General features: G+C 41.3%; 1 protein-coding gene across 1 annotated transcript in view; it reads right to left on the bottom strand.

The window, feature by feature from the left end:
* MALRD1 (MAM and LDL receptor class A domain containing 1) overlaps window positions 1-16,534 on the bottom strand; it is a 153,086-nt gene that overhangs the window by 1,973 nt on the left and 134,579 nt on the right. The window contains exons 23-24 of the mRNA XM_018563970.1: window positions 14,338-14,539; window positions 5,347-5,619 (exon numbers count right to left, since the gene is read on the bottom strand). Of these exons, the coding sequence (XP_018419472.1) occupies window positions 5,347-5,619; window positions 14,338-14,539 (475 nt within the window). The remainder of the gene's footprint in view (window positions 1-5,346; window positions 5,620-14,337; window positions 14,540-16,534) is intronic.

Genomic DNA, 16,534 nt, shown 5'->3' on the forward strand with positions numbered 1-16,534 from the left:
GAAGAGAGAGAGAGAGAGAGAGAGAGAGAGAGAGAGAGAGAGAGAGAGAGAGAAAAATAGAAAGGGAGACTAATTACTTTACTAGGCCTGAAGCCAAGCAAGATGCTAATTAGTATGTGACAGAGCCAGCAGCTCCTGTGCAGCTAAAGCACCTGCAACCTCCGGGTGTCAAACCAGAACTGAAAGACTTAGTCCAGGTTTATTCTTATTTTCACCATCTCCTTCTATAATGTCCAAAATTCACTTTACTATAATTAGACATCTCAACTCTCCTGCATGTTCCAGCAGTCTTCCGCTATCTAGCAGAGTAAACCTTTCCCTGCTGTCTGTCTTTTTTTTTTTTTATTCTGACAGCCGCCGTCAGAGTAAAAAAAAAAAAGACAGCATAGAAATAAATAGCTAGATTGCTATTGGCTATTTGAATTTGCAATAGCCAATAGCAGACTAGCTATGCACCCATCCACTGCTGCTGTCAATCAGCAGAGGTGGACCTGAAGTTCTCCATCAGGTCCTCCTCTGGTGAGTGACAGCAGCAGAGGGGGGGGGGTGCCATAGCCAGCTTGCTATTGGCTATTTCAAATTGCAGTAGCCAATAGCAATCTAGCTATTCATTCCTATGCTGTTTTTTTTTTCTGACCGCAGCACCTGTCAGAATACTAAAAAACAAAACAGCAGATAGCATGGGAAGCATTAGCTTCTTTGCTATCTGCCATCATTTTAAAGGGGTGGTGGAGGACACCTCTCTGAAATGAGAAGGGCACCTCCCTGAAATTACTTTTTTCAGGTTGGGATCCCTGCTATATTACATTGGTTATTTGCAGCCCCTTGCCTTTTCTCAAACGGCGCATTACAGGTTAAATTGCCTGCGCCAGTTTGGTAAACTTTTTCAAGCTCTGATAACTGATTTCAGTAAATGCTGGGTGTCTGCAAGGTAAAGTCACTCTTTTACGAAATCAAGACATCCAGCTTTTGTTATGCTGGTTCAGGTTGTCAATGCATGCCAAATTTGTGTGCTAAGCCATTCTACTCAGGACACTGTCAGATACAACAGTTGGGGGGCACTTGGTGGCCATTAGGGTGCACTTGGCACTTATTGAACACCTGCACCTAACTCCCCCGTCTGGTGCCTGTGTAAGCGCACCATTATAAAAAGTAAAAGGGGATGTGTGCTCACATTTCTGCAGACCATCATGACAAACTGTTGGTGGGAAAACCTGTCAGTTGTTTTTTCAACAAATATATAGACAGGATCTGAACTAACGCAGACAAGCATTTTCGAAGACAGAAGAGAACAAAGTTAGTGTGCGAAAATAAGCATCAAATGGTAATGAAAGTGTCAGGCTAAAAAGTTCAAGCATTTGAGGACAGGAACACAAAGTTAAGTCCATACAGAGTGTCAGTTCATTTCTTATCCATGTTTATTCTTTCGGAGGTCACAACATAAAGTCTCAATCAGCGTACATCAAGAATCACACAGTGTCTCCAGTATTTAAGGGAGGCTCACATATACTGTATGTTCAGGTTATTGTGGGAAATGCCTTAGCTGCGGATCCAACACTTTCCCCCTCTAACTCAAACAGCATTTATTTATACATTAATTATGTTATAGGTATGTGGATGCTTGTCCATCACAACTACTATATGAGCAAAGGTATGTGTATACCTGGCCATCACAACTACGATATGATCAAAGGTATGTGGACACCTGACCATCACAACTACTATATGATCAAAGGTATGTGGACACCTGACCATCACAACTACTATATGATCAAAGGTATGTGAACACCTGACCATCACAACTACTATATGATCAAAGGTATGTGGACACCTGACCATCACAACTGCTAAATGACCTAAGGTATGGCCATCACAACTACTACACAATCAAAGGTATGTGGATGCTTATCCATCACAACTACTATATGAGCAAAGGTATGTGTATACCTGGCCATCACAACTACTATATGATCAAAGGTATGTGGACACCTGACCATCACAACTACTATATGATCAAAGGTATGTGGACACCTGACCATCACAACTACTATATGATCAAAGGTATGTGAACACCTGACCATCACAACTACGATATGATCAAAGTTATGTGGGCACCTGACCATCACAACTACTAAATGATCAAAGGTATGTGAACACCTGACCATCACAACTATGATATGATCAAAGGTATGTGGACACCTGACCATCACAACTACGATATGATCAAAGTTATGTGGGCACCTGACCATCACAACTACGATATGATCAAAGGTATGTGGACACCTGACCATCACTACTGCTAAATGACCAAAGGTATGGCCATCACAACTACTATACGATCAAAGGTATGTGGATGCTTGTCCATCACAACTACTATATGAGCAAAGGTATGTGTATACCTGGCCATCACAACTACTATATGAGCAAAGGTATGTGTATACCTGGCCATCACAACTACTATAGGATCAAAGGTATGTGGACACACTTTAAAATTTTTGTGTTTAATTCATTCTACTGAAATATACTGTTAATGAGCTTCCAACCTTCTAACAGCAGTTTGGGGAAGGCACTTTTCTGTTCCGCCATGACAATGCCCCTGTGCACAAAGCCAGCTCTAAAAAAGACATGGTTTGGTGAGTTTGGCATAGAGAAACTCAAATGGACTGCACATGACCCTGACTTCAACCCTATTGAACACCTTTGGGATGAATCAGAACGCTAATTGCATGCCAGGTTTTCTCATACAAATATGTTACCTGACCTAAAATAAATTTTTTTCATTGAATGGGCACAAATTCCCACAGACACAACCCAAACTCTTGTGAAAAGCCTTCCTAGAAGAGTGGAGGCTGTTATAGTTGGGACATCCATATTAATTTCCATGGTATTGGTATGGAATTTCCAACAAGCTTATATAGGTGTGATGGTCCGGTATCCACAAGCTATTGGCCAAATTGTATATAACAAATCCGGTGTTATATACAATATGATCATGTGAACATGGGTGTGATTACATATCAACACTTAGGATTCTCAGTTCACCCTCTTTACACAGCTTGCAACCTTTATATTTATCTCAACACTGGCTCTAGCTCATTTGGAGTATGAGAGACCAAAAAAAAAAAGGAGTGCCTCCATAATGTAAAACGAATTTTAATGATCAAAACGAGGTTCTGAGGAAGGGGGCGTGCCCCAGAAACATGTAAACCGAGACCACACAGGGGCAGTGGACGCTGATGCTGCACATCTTTTCAGACTTCTGCTGCTAGATGATGTGACATCCCATTGTTTTCTACATGCCTTTTTACTACCGACTTCTTGTAAGAACAATATAGTTGGTCGTTTTTATCATTAAAATTCGTTTTACACTATGGAGGCGCTCTTTTTTGTTTTTTGTCTCTCAGATTGAAGGTCCTTTGACCTGTAGGAGCTGCCTCTTCAGTGTGTTCGTTACCATTTAAACTGGCCGATATTGCACGTGGAGGCGCCGGTATTGTTACCTGTCACTTGTCCTTTTGAGTATGTTGGCTCCCGTAGTGAGATGTAGGCACGCCACATCAGAGAAATGTGAGCTAAACAGATTCCATGCTTTCCCACGTAGCAGTCAGCCTGAGGACATTATTGCAATGGCCTGTCTTATTATCTACAGAACAGAAGCAGGTTGCAACCCGCAGTAATTATTGCTAAAATAGTTGCAGTGTATATAGTGTTGTGTGCAAAATGGAATTTGACTTTAAGAGAAAGGATATAGCAGAATAACCTTCAAAATATTAAATGATAATCTCTGGCTAAAAAGCAACTTTGGATGGAAAAAAAATGATTCCTGTAATTAGTTACAGATTTTACTGATTTTCTTAAAAAAAAAAAAAAAAGATTATCAGTCTTGTTTACTGTAGTTCTTTGTCTGCTCTTCAGAGAAGCACATTTGTTGAAATATGTCATCACCCAAACAAAAAACAAAAAAAAGATTATTTCATCAGCAAAAAGTAGTTTCAACTAAAAAGTAAAGGCATGACTTATAGAGCTGTGATTCTATATCAAAGTAAGTGAAATCATTAGAAACAAAACTTTCTTGGTCCTCTACAATGAAACTGTCAGTACAATTGGTTTTTTTTTCTGCTAATTTAAAAAAAAAAGAATTTTATGAAAGTCAGAAAATATAAAAGATTTTCTCAAGGGTCATCTAGGGTAATAAAGACAGTAAAGATTTGTTCTTTTTATATTTTGCACAAGAAAATGGCTCACTGGGGGATTTAAGAATTGTAACAATGTTACTAATATTTTTTTCTTTGCAAAGTTATAAAAACAGTTTTTGTTGCTACATTTTACGCATAGCCATACATTTAAAAAAAAAATACAATCCATATTGACTGGATTAGCTATAAATAAATTATCGTCTACACACATTTTGAGTGAATCTCTCCTTCAATTAGGAGAAAAGTAAAAGAAGAAAAAAAAGGGATGTAATGACAGTTCAGCGTCCCCGGGTCATTTGGGGATGCTGATCTGTCATTACATCTGGGCGAAGCCAGCCATGATCTCACTTAGCTGTCATTTGCGAGGTGTTCGGCCGGCCGTTGGCCCCGATTCATGTCACTTCGGCTCAGTAGAAGCCGAAGCATTTGCCTTCGGCTCGGCTGAGCCGCTCAGCCTCCTTCTGGAGCTGTACGGGCTATAGTGAATAGCCCGTACAGCAGCCCTTCGGTTCGACTGAACCGAAGGGCTCCTGCAACTGAAGCTACGGCTGTTCCTTCGGCTAGCTTTGTGAATAACCCCCTAAGTAAATTTAAACATGCTTGGAAGTATATGTCTATAGTCAGACAAAAATGTTAAAAAACAAACAAAACCCCCACCCCCAAGTGTTGAAAAAAGGGGGGGAGCAAACTTGATGGATATTTATGTTGTCATTTTCCTGGTACCTTTATAGCTCTGTGAAGCCCCTTGGATTTTAGACCTAGTACATGGAGCCTTGTATTCTGTCCAAATTTAAATCCCAACTATGAGACAGAAAACAAACTACAGTGCTCTCCTCTTCTCCCTTGTGCTCTAGGCTGTGGAAAGTCCCTCAGCGTCATCACAAACAATGCAAAACTATTAGTCCTGCATTTTATCCTGGGAGGTAAATCTGTGGCTGCAGACAAGAGCACCTCAAAGGGGGGTTCAGGAACAGAAGGAGATGGAGAGAGCCGGCCAGAGTGAAGAGTAAGGTAAGTATTACACCCTATTCCTCTATCCCTACTGGGGGGCCCCACTGCAAGGGTATTTTTTTCTTGTGCACGGAGTTGATCATTAAATTGTGCCTCTTTCCTTATAACTAATTAACCAAGAAAAAACTATAACACTTACTACAATTATATTCATCTTCCCCCCTCAAACAATCAATTACTCCATCGCACCACAGTAGAGCTGGGATACATTGTTTACTAGAACATAGGAGTTCTGTACTCTTGCATTGCGGTGTGTGGGCTGTGCTGGGGATCACTGTAGGGCAGAAGATTTCATCCGTTCCATCCTTACAATCCTCCACACCGTTACACTTGGCAGACAGGGGCACACACTGCTTTATATAGATACATGTGAACAAGTCTTCAGGGCAGGTAGGCTTTGGTATTCCTGGATCTGGAAAATAAAAATTAAAACAATAACTTGCTGAATTTTCTTATGTATAAACTTTTCCTCCACAATTAAAGTCATACTATATTGTATTTTAGTTTATAAATTCAATTTTATATGATTATTTTTTGATTTGTATATAATTGTTACATTTAAACAAACGTTTAATACAGGGCATGTTAATGTTTCAGTGTGTGCAGAGCTTGGCGGGCGTATTAGAAAGAATGGCATAAGTTCTGCACTCGCTGACTCATGTTGCAATCAGAAGACCCAGAGCTCACCCTTTCTACTAGAAGAGGAGAAGGGGATGTATAGTCAATTATTCGTAAGTATGTATGTATAACCTGTGATTCTGCTGTTAGGTATGTAGCTCCTGAGCTTATTAGACCCACAAATTGTCTGCAAAAAGTTAAATTTGAAATAATGATCTGCAATATTTTGTATTTATCTGCCTACAAGCAAAAAGAACTAAAATGTTTTCTGGAAAACACTGTTTATTCTCTTTCAAGGTAAACTGCAATTACAATCTACATTTTCGCATGAAAACACGTTGGGAACACCCGGCCTATGCAGGGATTTCACTTTTTATCCTTGCATCTGTTGAGTAAGCCAGGCCACCCCACTGTATAAAATCCTCCGGTTGATTGCAATCTGGTGTTCTGAGCCCGTGATTCTGCATCTTCAGCCAGTCTAATTATTTGTCCATCTGGCGCAGTCTATGTATGAAACTTCCAATCATACAGACATAAATGATTAATGCATCTATCCCAACCCTACTGCAATCTATAGGAAGTCTATAGCAAGAAGCTGCTGGGGAAGTGATGTCGAGTGTTCAATTATGGGGGAGTCTGAAGAAGAAATGACTAGCAAGAAAATGCTGTTCTAGTAATATGAATGCAAGGAAAAATGTATGGGCGATGTATTAAGATTGAAGTGAACCTTTACATGGGGTGGCTGCAACAGCATTTGCCACAACATGCAAATATGTACAGCATAACACCGTATATATTTGCACATTATAGCGCACTTACGTCTGGACCTGGTCCCTTCCAGTAATGCAATGCTCGAGCTCCATTGGCTACACTCCATTGCTACTTCTGAGATTTCCTTCTGCTCTTCGTAGGGGCTGGCATCTTCTTGCTTTGACTATTAGGTGGCCGGTGATGATGTAACTACTGTGCACAAGTGCTGGACATACATGATCCCAGAACCTAGCTCCATTATTTAAACTTTAAAGAGTTTATTGGCAGAATAAATTTACAAAGTCTACCTGCTAGCAAATTTTTGTTTTCCAAAGTTAGTTTGATTTTAAGGTAAGATTGCCATCCATCCTGATTTGACGATTTTGAGGGATCAGTATCTAGCAAAAAAAACACCTTTGGCAATGTCCCCAATGTCATATTTCTTTGTCGGCATATTTTTTCTTCTATTTGTGAATTATGGACCTGCGAGCTTCAGTCAATGCCCACCAGCCCACTCAGTGCCTACACACCTGTGGGTGTGGTTAAAAATAGGAGTGGTCAGTAGGGTGTCCCCAAATTGTAAGGCCCCTCAAAGGCCAGCGTCTCCCATACATGAAATATGACAATGCTTCATCTGCAGAAAGGAGAATCTGCAGGTATATTTTGTGTCACTTCCCCCTGCTGTGGTCTTCATAGCAACTCCCTCTACATATATTGCTATGCAAGGGGTAGGGGTAAACCTAATAAGTAAGGTATAGACAGCAAATTCCACTAAAGATCATAAAGGCCCATTATTATGTGGGATTGTTTTTTTCAGGGTTAGTTTTGGATAGAATAAGGAATAGTACGATCCCTATCATGTTTTAACTTTTTAACTTTTTTTTTTTTTTGCTGCCTCCCATTGGGGTGATTTATCTTTACTTCCTGCATTAAGACCCAACAGAAAGTTCTGGAGAGATCTCTCAAAATAAAATGAAATCCTCCCTCAGACCGCTTTCTCCCAAACTAGTGTCCCTATCTGAAGATCTCGCCTGTATTGCTGTATCATTGACAGTTCAAAATGTTACAGAGTCTGGAGAATAATGGTTACCAGGATCAATAGAAAGGTTCTAACTTATCCCTACTATAATAAAAATCGGAAAACTCGACTTTCATTTGGTCCTGAATCATCATTAGATAGGCGTCCTTGGCACTTCAGCCGTGGTGAAACGACAAGTCCCATAAGGAATTGCAAGACTCTGACAGCCACAGACATGACCTCCAAAGACAGAGACATGATGGAATTTGAAGTTTCACCACAGTTCCTGTGTGTTCCCCAGCACAGAAAGTGAGCTAAATCTCTCCAACTGGGGACACAGACAACAATTAAAGTAAGTGTTATTCAAGTCAGGAAGGGTTAGAAGCCATGTCAAGTTTATATTGTTCTTTGTGTTGCCACTAGGTAAATTCTCCCTATCTCCTTGTTAGTGGGAGAGGAAGTGAGGGTAAGGGGACATAGATGACATTAAAGCACGACAGAGGTTCTGTATCCTCTCTACTGTACTCAAATCAAAAGAAAAATAAAAGGATTTGCTGGAGTTAAAATTATACAGAAGGCATTGTTGCTGCAGGGCGCAGGATATTGTCATTCTATGGAGTGACAGTTCTAATGTTACTGCAAAAGCAGCAGCTTTAGACCTAGTGCACTGTTACAGGAATTGGTATGAAATCCTAAGGCAAAAAATGTGTTCATATTTGATGTTTGATTCTCTAAGAGCAGTGTCTGTACATAGCAAAGTCTCTGCCATAGCACAATAACCCTACAGCTAAAACTCAGAAACAAAACAGCATATAAGTACAAACTCCTCAGTGTACCAGCGTAGGACAATGCTTTGTTATAGTCTGTTAACATTCTAGGCAGTAATGACTACTAGTATCACATTTAAACAAAGGATTGAGCACACGGTGCTCTCAAATCTCTATTTCAACATGTTCTGGCAACACAGTTTTCATTATTGTCAAATTTGACCCTGGACCTGCCAGTCAAAATTGAAAACCTACTGAAGGATTTTTACTTTTGCTGAAGATTTAGCAACTTCAGCCCTAAAGTGAACCTGTACTGTGCAGCAAGCAGGTTTGCTTAATAGTGCCCTCATCAGCAGCTTAAAATTGCCCCTATTTCACATTGGGAGAGAAGAAAAATGATTCCCCACATGGGAGGGGTGCATGCATATCATTCCCCTCTCTTCTACATAGCAGCATTTGTGCTTGGTGATAGCCACCAAACACAAAACACTGTCACATGTGAGTGGGAACAGCGTCCTCAGCCCTGAGTAAGCCCTGTGACTTGGAGCTTCCACAGGACTTACACACTTACACTTATCACTGGGAGCAAGGATAGCCATGGCATTTCATACCATCTGCACAACATATTCCAAGGGCATGTCCATCCTGATCTCCAAATCCCTAAAAATCCTTAAAAAGCATTTGCTATGTGAATGGGAACATGTAACAAATATAAAATAGACGTTATCCCAATTTGGCTGCGAAAGTGGAAATACATTTTAAACAATATAAGGGAAAAGGGTTTTAATATGACCTTTTGTGGAAGTTTATCTGGTTAAATACTGGCTAGATGACATACAGTACATGGAATTCTGTTCTCCTGCCCTCTCCCCCTCTTGTGTGGATTAACATAACATATTGGTAGCATTATTGATTCACCCATGACCGACTGAAACAAAATTAATCTGGGTCAACCTGCTTGACTTGAAGTGGTGACACTGACAAAAGTACGATTAATTGCACGGATCTATACATTTGTTTAGCTATTTATATGACCAGGTGAAGGTTAAACACAAAAACGCCTCTTCCAGCAAAAGCAGAATGCAAGGGAATGTACAGGAATATACTATGACTCCAATTGCCAGTCACACACAGTGCAGCTCACAGCTAAGTTACAGAGACCCTGTCAGTAGATTATTAATTTTTCAATTTTAGAAGTGATGTCTCAAAGATTTAAAGTATTCTTTATAGTATTCTCCTTCAGAGAATTAGACGCTCCAGCAATAGGAAAGGGCTTTGACGTGCAAGGAGGGAGGGAGCTGCGCTAGGGCATTTACCCTTTCTGGAGTAATCCAATGTTGTAGCAAGTTCAATGGCACGTTGCATGTGAATAAAAAAATTGTTTATGTAAAGGAAAAACATTACAAGCAAGCATGTAAAATACTAGATTTTTTGTGCTTTTACCTGCAATTTTTATTTTTTAAATCAAAGGTTTTTTTATTACATTTTGACAATAACAATAAAGCATATAGCATAACTTGTGAACAATACAAAAGTCACATAGTTTACATTTTTCAGATACAGAAGTGCAGATGTTATAAACGATTGAAATGTCTGGACATGAGCCACTTACGCAGTATGACATAAGTTGGAAGGTTAAAAAATAGAGAAAAGGAGAAAAGAGGTAGGGGATGCAAGCAAGAGTCTGGTGGCAGGAGGATCCCCCCAGGTGTAGCATGTCAATCATAGGGCTGTAAAATAGTAGTGGAAGGGATGTCTGGATGAGCATATGCTATCCATGAGCTCCAAGCCTTCATCAATTTATTTTGGGTGTCCAAGAATCAATTCTATGACTAACCCCTGCAAACGGGATCAGTTGCTTCTTCCATGCTTGTGGTTTGGTTTGTTTGGCGGCAAGAAGGAGAAAAACCGCCAATTTGTGTTGAGTCTTCATGATGCTTGGGGGTTTAAGGTGTAAAAGTGCAAACCAGGGGTCCCTGGCAACCTTCTCGTGGAAAAGGGATCGCAACAAGCGAAACGTTTTTGTCCAGAGTCTGCTCAACATTGGGCACGTCCACCAAACATGCAGCACATCACTTTTCACCACACAACCCCTAAAGCAAGGTGCTGACTGTTGAGTGTGAGTGTGTGCCAGTCTTGCTGGGACCATGTACCACCGCATCATTGTCATATTAGCCATTTCCAGGGAAGTGATGTTGATGGTACATGATGCCACAGTGGCCTATATCCTACCTGCAATTTTTTAAGCTGGTGACAGGATCTCTTTAAGGAGACCCTGATACATACATAAACTAAATCATGCAAGAATATATGTAAAGAATAGATGGAATACTTACCATTACCTTTTTGTGATCCCTCACAGTTCTTACGGTTCCCTGTTAACTTTCACGTCATTTACTTCTCCTCCTGATATACAGCTCAGCAGGAGGAACCAGTAAAAGCTTTGAGGGACCACGGAGATCAACAATCGACACGGAGATCGATAATGTCAATTTCGCTGGACTTGCTGGGACCATTATTGATAAATGTAGCAGAGTTAAGGAGAGGTAAGTATTCCCTCTGGTATTTTACAGGTATGTCCTTGTTTGAAATAGTTTATGTATGTGACACAGTGGCGTCACAAGGGGGGTGCGGCCCGAACCCGGGCGAAACCATTGGAGGGTTGACTGTCAGTCATTTTGGTGTCACCCCCCTCTGAAAAGTCGGGTACTCGGTCATGGACTGAGCGCCCGACAGTTTCGGGAGAGAGGAGGGGACCCAGCGGCATACCTTTTCCCGCCGAGTGACTGCCCCCTCCTCCCTCTGCCGGCGTGCATCACCAAGATGGCCGTCGGCAGTTATCACTAAGATGAGCGCGCATGTGCGGTGACGTCACGGCGGGGTGTCACCCGCTATCTGCTCCCGGTGACACCCGGCCTCGGGACGCTGCTGATGTGACAGGCTCACTTTAGGACAGAAGCCATGTATGATGGAAAGGGTGAGGACTATCTTTAACGTTGTATTATGTTGTAATACCAGACATTAACACAGAATAATATAAGGAATAATTTAAGAAACTAACTATAAATGTCTAAGATTATTTAATTAGAATAAATGAGCGTGCATACATTTTCAGATATTTTTAGCTTCAGTAAAGCAGCCTAATTTCAACAAGAGATTTTAACAAGGTAGATCTAAACCCAATCACTAAAATCTCATATAAGCTTTAAAGGAGAACTATGGGGTAAGCTTTTTTCCCCATAGTTCTCCTAAGGGTCACAGGAGGACACAAACTAGCGTCCTCCCGTGGCCCAAAGCTCAGTATACCGCGAGCTACAGCTATACTGAGACCGCCGCAGCCGGGACGGATCCCGACATTACTGTCGAGATCCACCCAGCTGCGTGATTGACAGCTGGCTCTGCCTATCTAGAAGCAGAGCCAGCTGTACTCCCCCCTCCCCCATCCGTTCCACCAGTCAGCGCTGGAGGATCGGAGAGGGGGGAATCCCTGCAGGGAGCTGTGAGTGACAGTCATGGCTCTCTGCAGGGATATGATCGAGAAGTGAGCGAGCAATGGTATGTGTCCGCTCACTTCCCGATCTATTGAGCCGACGTGTGACAGTCTCATTGTCACAGGTCGGCTCGAACTATGAGGGTGAGTGAAAATCACTTGCCTCATAGTTCTCCTTTAATGTGTTAATGTAATTTCAAAAGTTGTTTTCAATCTTTTCAAATGTGCATAGTTTACTAAAATAATAGCTGGTGATGCCATAAAGGTGAGTACACCCACCTCAAACTCTGTTGGAGAGCCAGTGAATATACTCACCTTAAACTGTGTTGAAGAGCCAGTAAGTACACCCACCTCAAACTCTGTATACCTACCTACCTCATACTCTGCAGTGTTACTTTCTGCATTAGAAGAGGACCACCCCTGAGCCTGAGGAGGCAAAGAAGAAGAAGAAGACCAAGTGGGACCTCCAAGGGGGAGTGGTTGAGGGGCTAAGGCCAGAGTTGGGCTTTAAACTTTAAGCGGGGATTCTGTGCGGTTGATTTACTATATGAAGAGACAGTTTCTTTAGCACTTTGAATATTTTATTTTCACAGTGAATGTTCACTGAGTTTGGTAAATCAGGTTAAGGTGCGTTCACTTAAAATGCTCATTCTTGTGCAGAGAAGTGAGAATAAAATGGATTTTCACCTTATTTACTAAACTGATTAAACTTCCATAAGTTGTACGTCTGCACCAAGCAAACCTAACTCTCACACAAAGGGAACCTTGGAAATGAACGAACAGTGATTCCTTCGTCAAGCAGTCCTCTATCTTCTTTATCTCACTCCCGCAGGCCACCAGCCTGATGAAATGCTTTAGGCATTTGTCGGACCCTCAGTTTTCATTAACTGACTCTATAGGAATTCAATCTGCTCCCATCTCTTTGCTCATCCCAATTTGTTTGTCTAATCTGAATGGGGAAAATAGCGATAAATCTCTTCCAAGGTTTGGCTTTGCTGCATTCCCGCTATGTAAGTCTTAGATTGAATTTATTTTGTAAACTGAAGAAAAAAGGAAATGAGTAGACATGATTGATTTTCACACAGATAAAGTATCTCTAATGAAGATTAAAAAAGAGAGAAATAAAGAGTTTATGTATCTGTGGAGTTTTCTTCACCCCCTTTGCATTTCACTCTGTAATTTACTTCAGAAGGCTTATTTAAAGGGGATCTACGTTTAAAAAATAAAAATAAATCTGTATTTCTATGTTAAATTTCCATAAGTGCTATCCCACTCCTAATAACTATATCGATCTAGAAGTTTGTAAACATATTTATTGAAGAAGTCTATATCATGTACTTCCTCATTGCACTGACACAATTTCACTCAGCCCTGTGATAATGTCCTTCCTTGTGTCACCACTCAGAGCCTGCCTAAACTACAAATCAACATCTAACCAATATAACATTATCATTGCTTTATGGAAGCAATGCATGATGGGTTATGTAGTCTTGAGAAATGGAGACTGTATCACATCAAGCAGCACGGAAAGAGATGCAATGCACACTGGGAATCCAGGAAGTTTTTGGAAGTGATGGGCAGACGGAAGACAGCACTCACTACATAAAAGGAATTTTTTCAACCCGATCCAGCATGTCACCACCGTTGTTTGCCATGTACATTACATACTGACTTCCATTTGGAAATTGCACTGAGAACCCCCATGTTTCTGGCTTCTTGTTAATTCTCTAAGGTCCCATTCACACCAGATGTGTTGGCATCTGTTTTTCAATGGATGCCAACGCAAGAACATCTGAAAATGTATGCGTGTGAATGAGAGCAGTTCACACCAGTGTGTTGTATTGCGCTGCCCTTCCCTGCATTAAAAAAACAGGCTCTACATTTCAAATGGAACGCCCTTCCCCACCCCCGAAAAATTGTAACATAACACAAAGCAACGGATGTCAATGCACTATGCAAACTTAAGTCAACTTTCCTCTGTTGACTTGTGTTTTTGACTCCGATTCCAGTGTGAAGGCACCCTTAATCTCTAAAATAAGGATGTATTGCAACAGGAAACAGTGATAAAATGGTTTTCCTGTGTTACTTATCTATAATAAACAAACACAAAATACATGATATATTAAAGTGCCACTCAAAAAAATTATTATAAGCCTTGGCCTTTGGAAACTAGTTTACATTTTTAATCTGACAAATGTAAGTGGAGGACTAGATTCATAGACAAGGTTGGGTTTTTTTTTGGTAGTTTTTTACAAAAGAAGATTCAGGAATTTCCAAAGTACAGTATGTCCACTCTGGCAGCCAGTCTTCACAATCAAATGTCCAAGAAGTACACTGATTGGCTCCTGGCCATTTCTTTGAAACCCTAGCCATCCAGTGCTATTATGACCACAAGCCTTAGGTGAGCAACAGCTGCTCCTTGTACATGTTGTCAGACTAACAGCTAATGTAAAATATGACCTGTTAAAACCAAGCCAATAGACTCACCTTCCATATAACATTCTAATGTAAATGATATATCGTCCAACGCAGTATCAACGCTTGCATCTGCGCCTAACTGCGCTTCAAACGCCACCTGAAATGGGCTGCTGCTGGACAAGATAACATTGCCATACATCCAGCTTCTTTCCATGCTCTCCGCAGCTGTCCACAAAAGGATATTCAGTCCGTATTTGGTGACCATGAACAGCTGTTGAATAAACATAGATAGAAAAAAACATGAGCAGGATGTATTCAAATTAACATTAATCATCATTTCCAGGTTTCAGATTGGTCTCGGGTAACCTGGACTGTGCAGACTGATTGATGGCTGAGACAACTAGAGGAAGAAGACTATTTATGCCGATGATGAAACCAATCAGTCTTGCTTTAAAGAACTCCACGCATGATGAATGCAAACCCATCACATAAAAAGTGGATGACTTTGAAAAGCCGCTAAAGGTAAACACCTAAACAATCAATTTTGTCTTGTATTCCACTGACAAAATAAGATGATGGGAAAGTGAAAATACTAATGTAGACAGAGTGTTCCAATATCAGGAAATGTGCTTGTACGGATTTAGATAACAGAGAGCTCATGGAAAAAATGTCATTTGCTGGGTGTTTTGAAAAGGGTCATTCCACTTTCAGCTTATGGTTCAGTTACGTGTTGATCAAGAAGGGAGACTTTTCTGGTGGTCTGAAACCAGAAGGGAGACTTTTCTGGTGGCCTGGACCAAGAAGGGAGACTTTTCCTGGGAAATGTATCTGGCTCTGGCCACACAATCTCCCATGGAGTCTCATTCCCTCTGCTGCAATCACCATGATTTTACCATGGTAATATAAATGAAAATCCCAACAGGGAGGGGGAGATCTCCTCATATTGGCTGTATGGGTTTGGGGGCAACTATCAGCTCAAAGAGAGAGATGTAATTGCCAGGGCAAAAAAGGCCCAACAATCATACAGTATATTTATGTATTACAGGCATTTATATAGCACCAACAATTTACACAACACTTTACATACTGACCATTCACTTACAGTCTAAGGTCCCTGTTGTGCACACAAGATGGGCCAATTTAGACAGGAGACAATTAACCTTCGACCATGTCTTTAGAGTGTGGGAGGAAACCAGTGTACACAAAGGAATCCCATGTAAGTACAGGGAGGACATGCAAACTCATAGCAGATAGCTAAGAGTTTGCATGTTCAGGCCGATGGGGATTGAACCCGGGACCCCCAGTGCTACATGGCAGAAGTGCTAACTAAGCCACTATGCTACATTCGAGAAATGCCATCAGCTCTTTGCTGTTATGGACTGACAACATACAGCAGTTTAGTGGACTGAGTGGAGTGAGCCCTGTCCACTGCCTTTTTCTAAACTACTTAACCACTCCCGCTCTCTTATTATTCTCAGTATTGGGACTAATTGATTTGGAGTCCAAGATAAGAACAGGGAGGGCTAAATAATCTTTTTGAGATAACAGAGGTAGAGAGGACAGGACATAGGACAGCTCTGAATACACTGGTCTACAAGGACAAGCAGATTTCTGGCCAATCAGAAAGCCGGGCGCCATGTAATGACGTGGCGCCCGGCTTCCTGATTGGCCGGGAAGCCGGCTCCATGCTCCCTCGTCATGAGGTGATCATTACATGGCGCCAGGCTTCCTGATTGGCCAGCTTCCCGACCAATTAGGAAGCTGGGCAGCGAGTCATTACATGCTGCCCGGCTTCCTGATTGGCCAGGAAGCCGGCGCCATGCTTCTTCGTCACAAGTGATGAGGGAGCATGGAGCCAGCTTCCCGGCCAATCATGAAGCTAGGCAGTGTGTAATGACTCACTGGCCGTCTTGCTGATACCGAAAGAATCGGGCTAGCCATTGGAGCATTTGGGCGAGTACGAGTATTTGGCCCAAATACTCGGCATTGGCACAGATACCGATACTAGTATCGGTATCGGTGCATCCCTAGTATATTTAACAGTCCAAACATGAGCAAATATGAGCAATTCATTGTTAGGGTTTACACACTGTACATTCTAAAGTTATCAGGAGTTGTTTTTCATACCATATACTATAGATGGACATCACCGCAATAGTGAGGTCCATCTGTAGAATCTGCTTTGTTATGAGATGCCTTGATTTAATGATGGAAAACTGAATCTTAAATAATGGTTGCGTTTATTTACAAATAGGGATATACATAA

The sequence above is a fragment of the Nanorana parkeri genome, unplaced genomic scaffold (genome assembly GCF_000935625.1).
Source record: "Nanorana parkeri isolate BGI_ZX_2015 unplaced genomic scaffold, ASM93562v1 scaffold23, whole genome shotgun sequence".
NCBI classification, from domain to species: Eukaryota; Metazoa; Chordata; class Amphibia; order Anura; family Dicroglossidae; genus Nanorana; species Nanorana parkeri.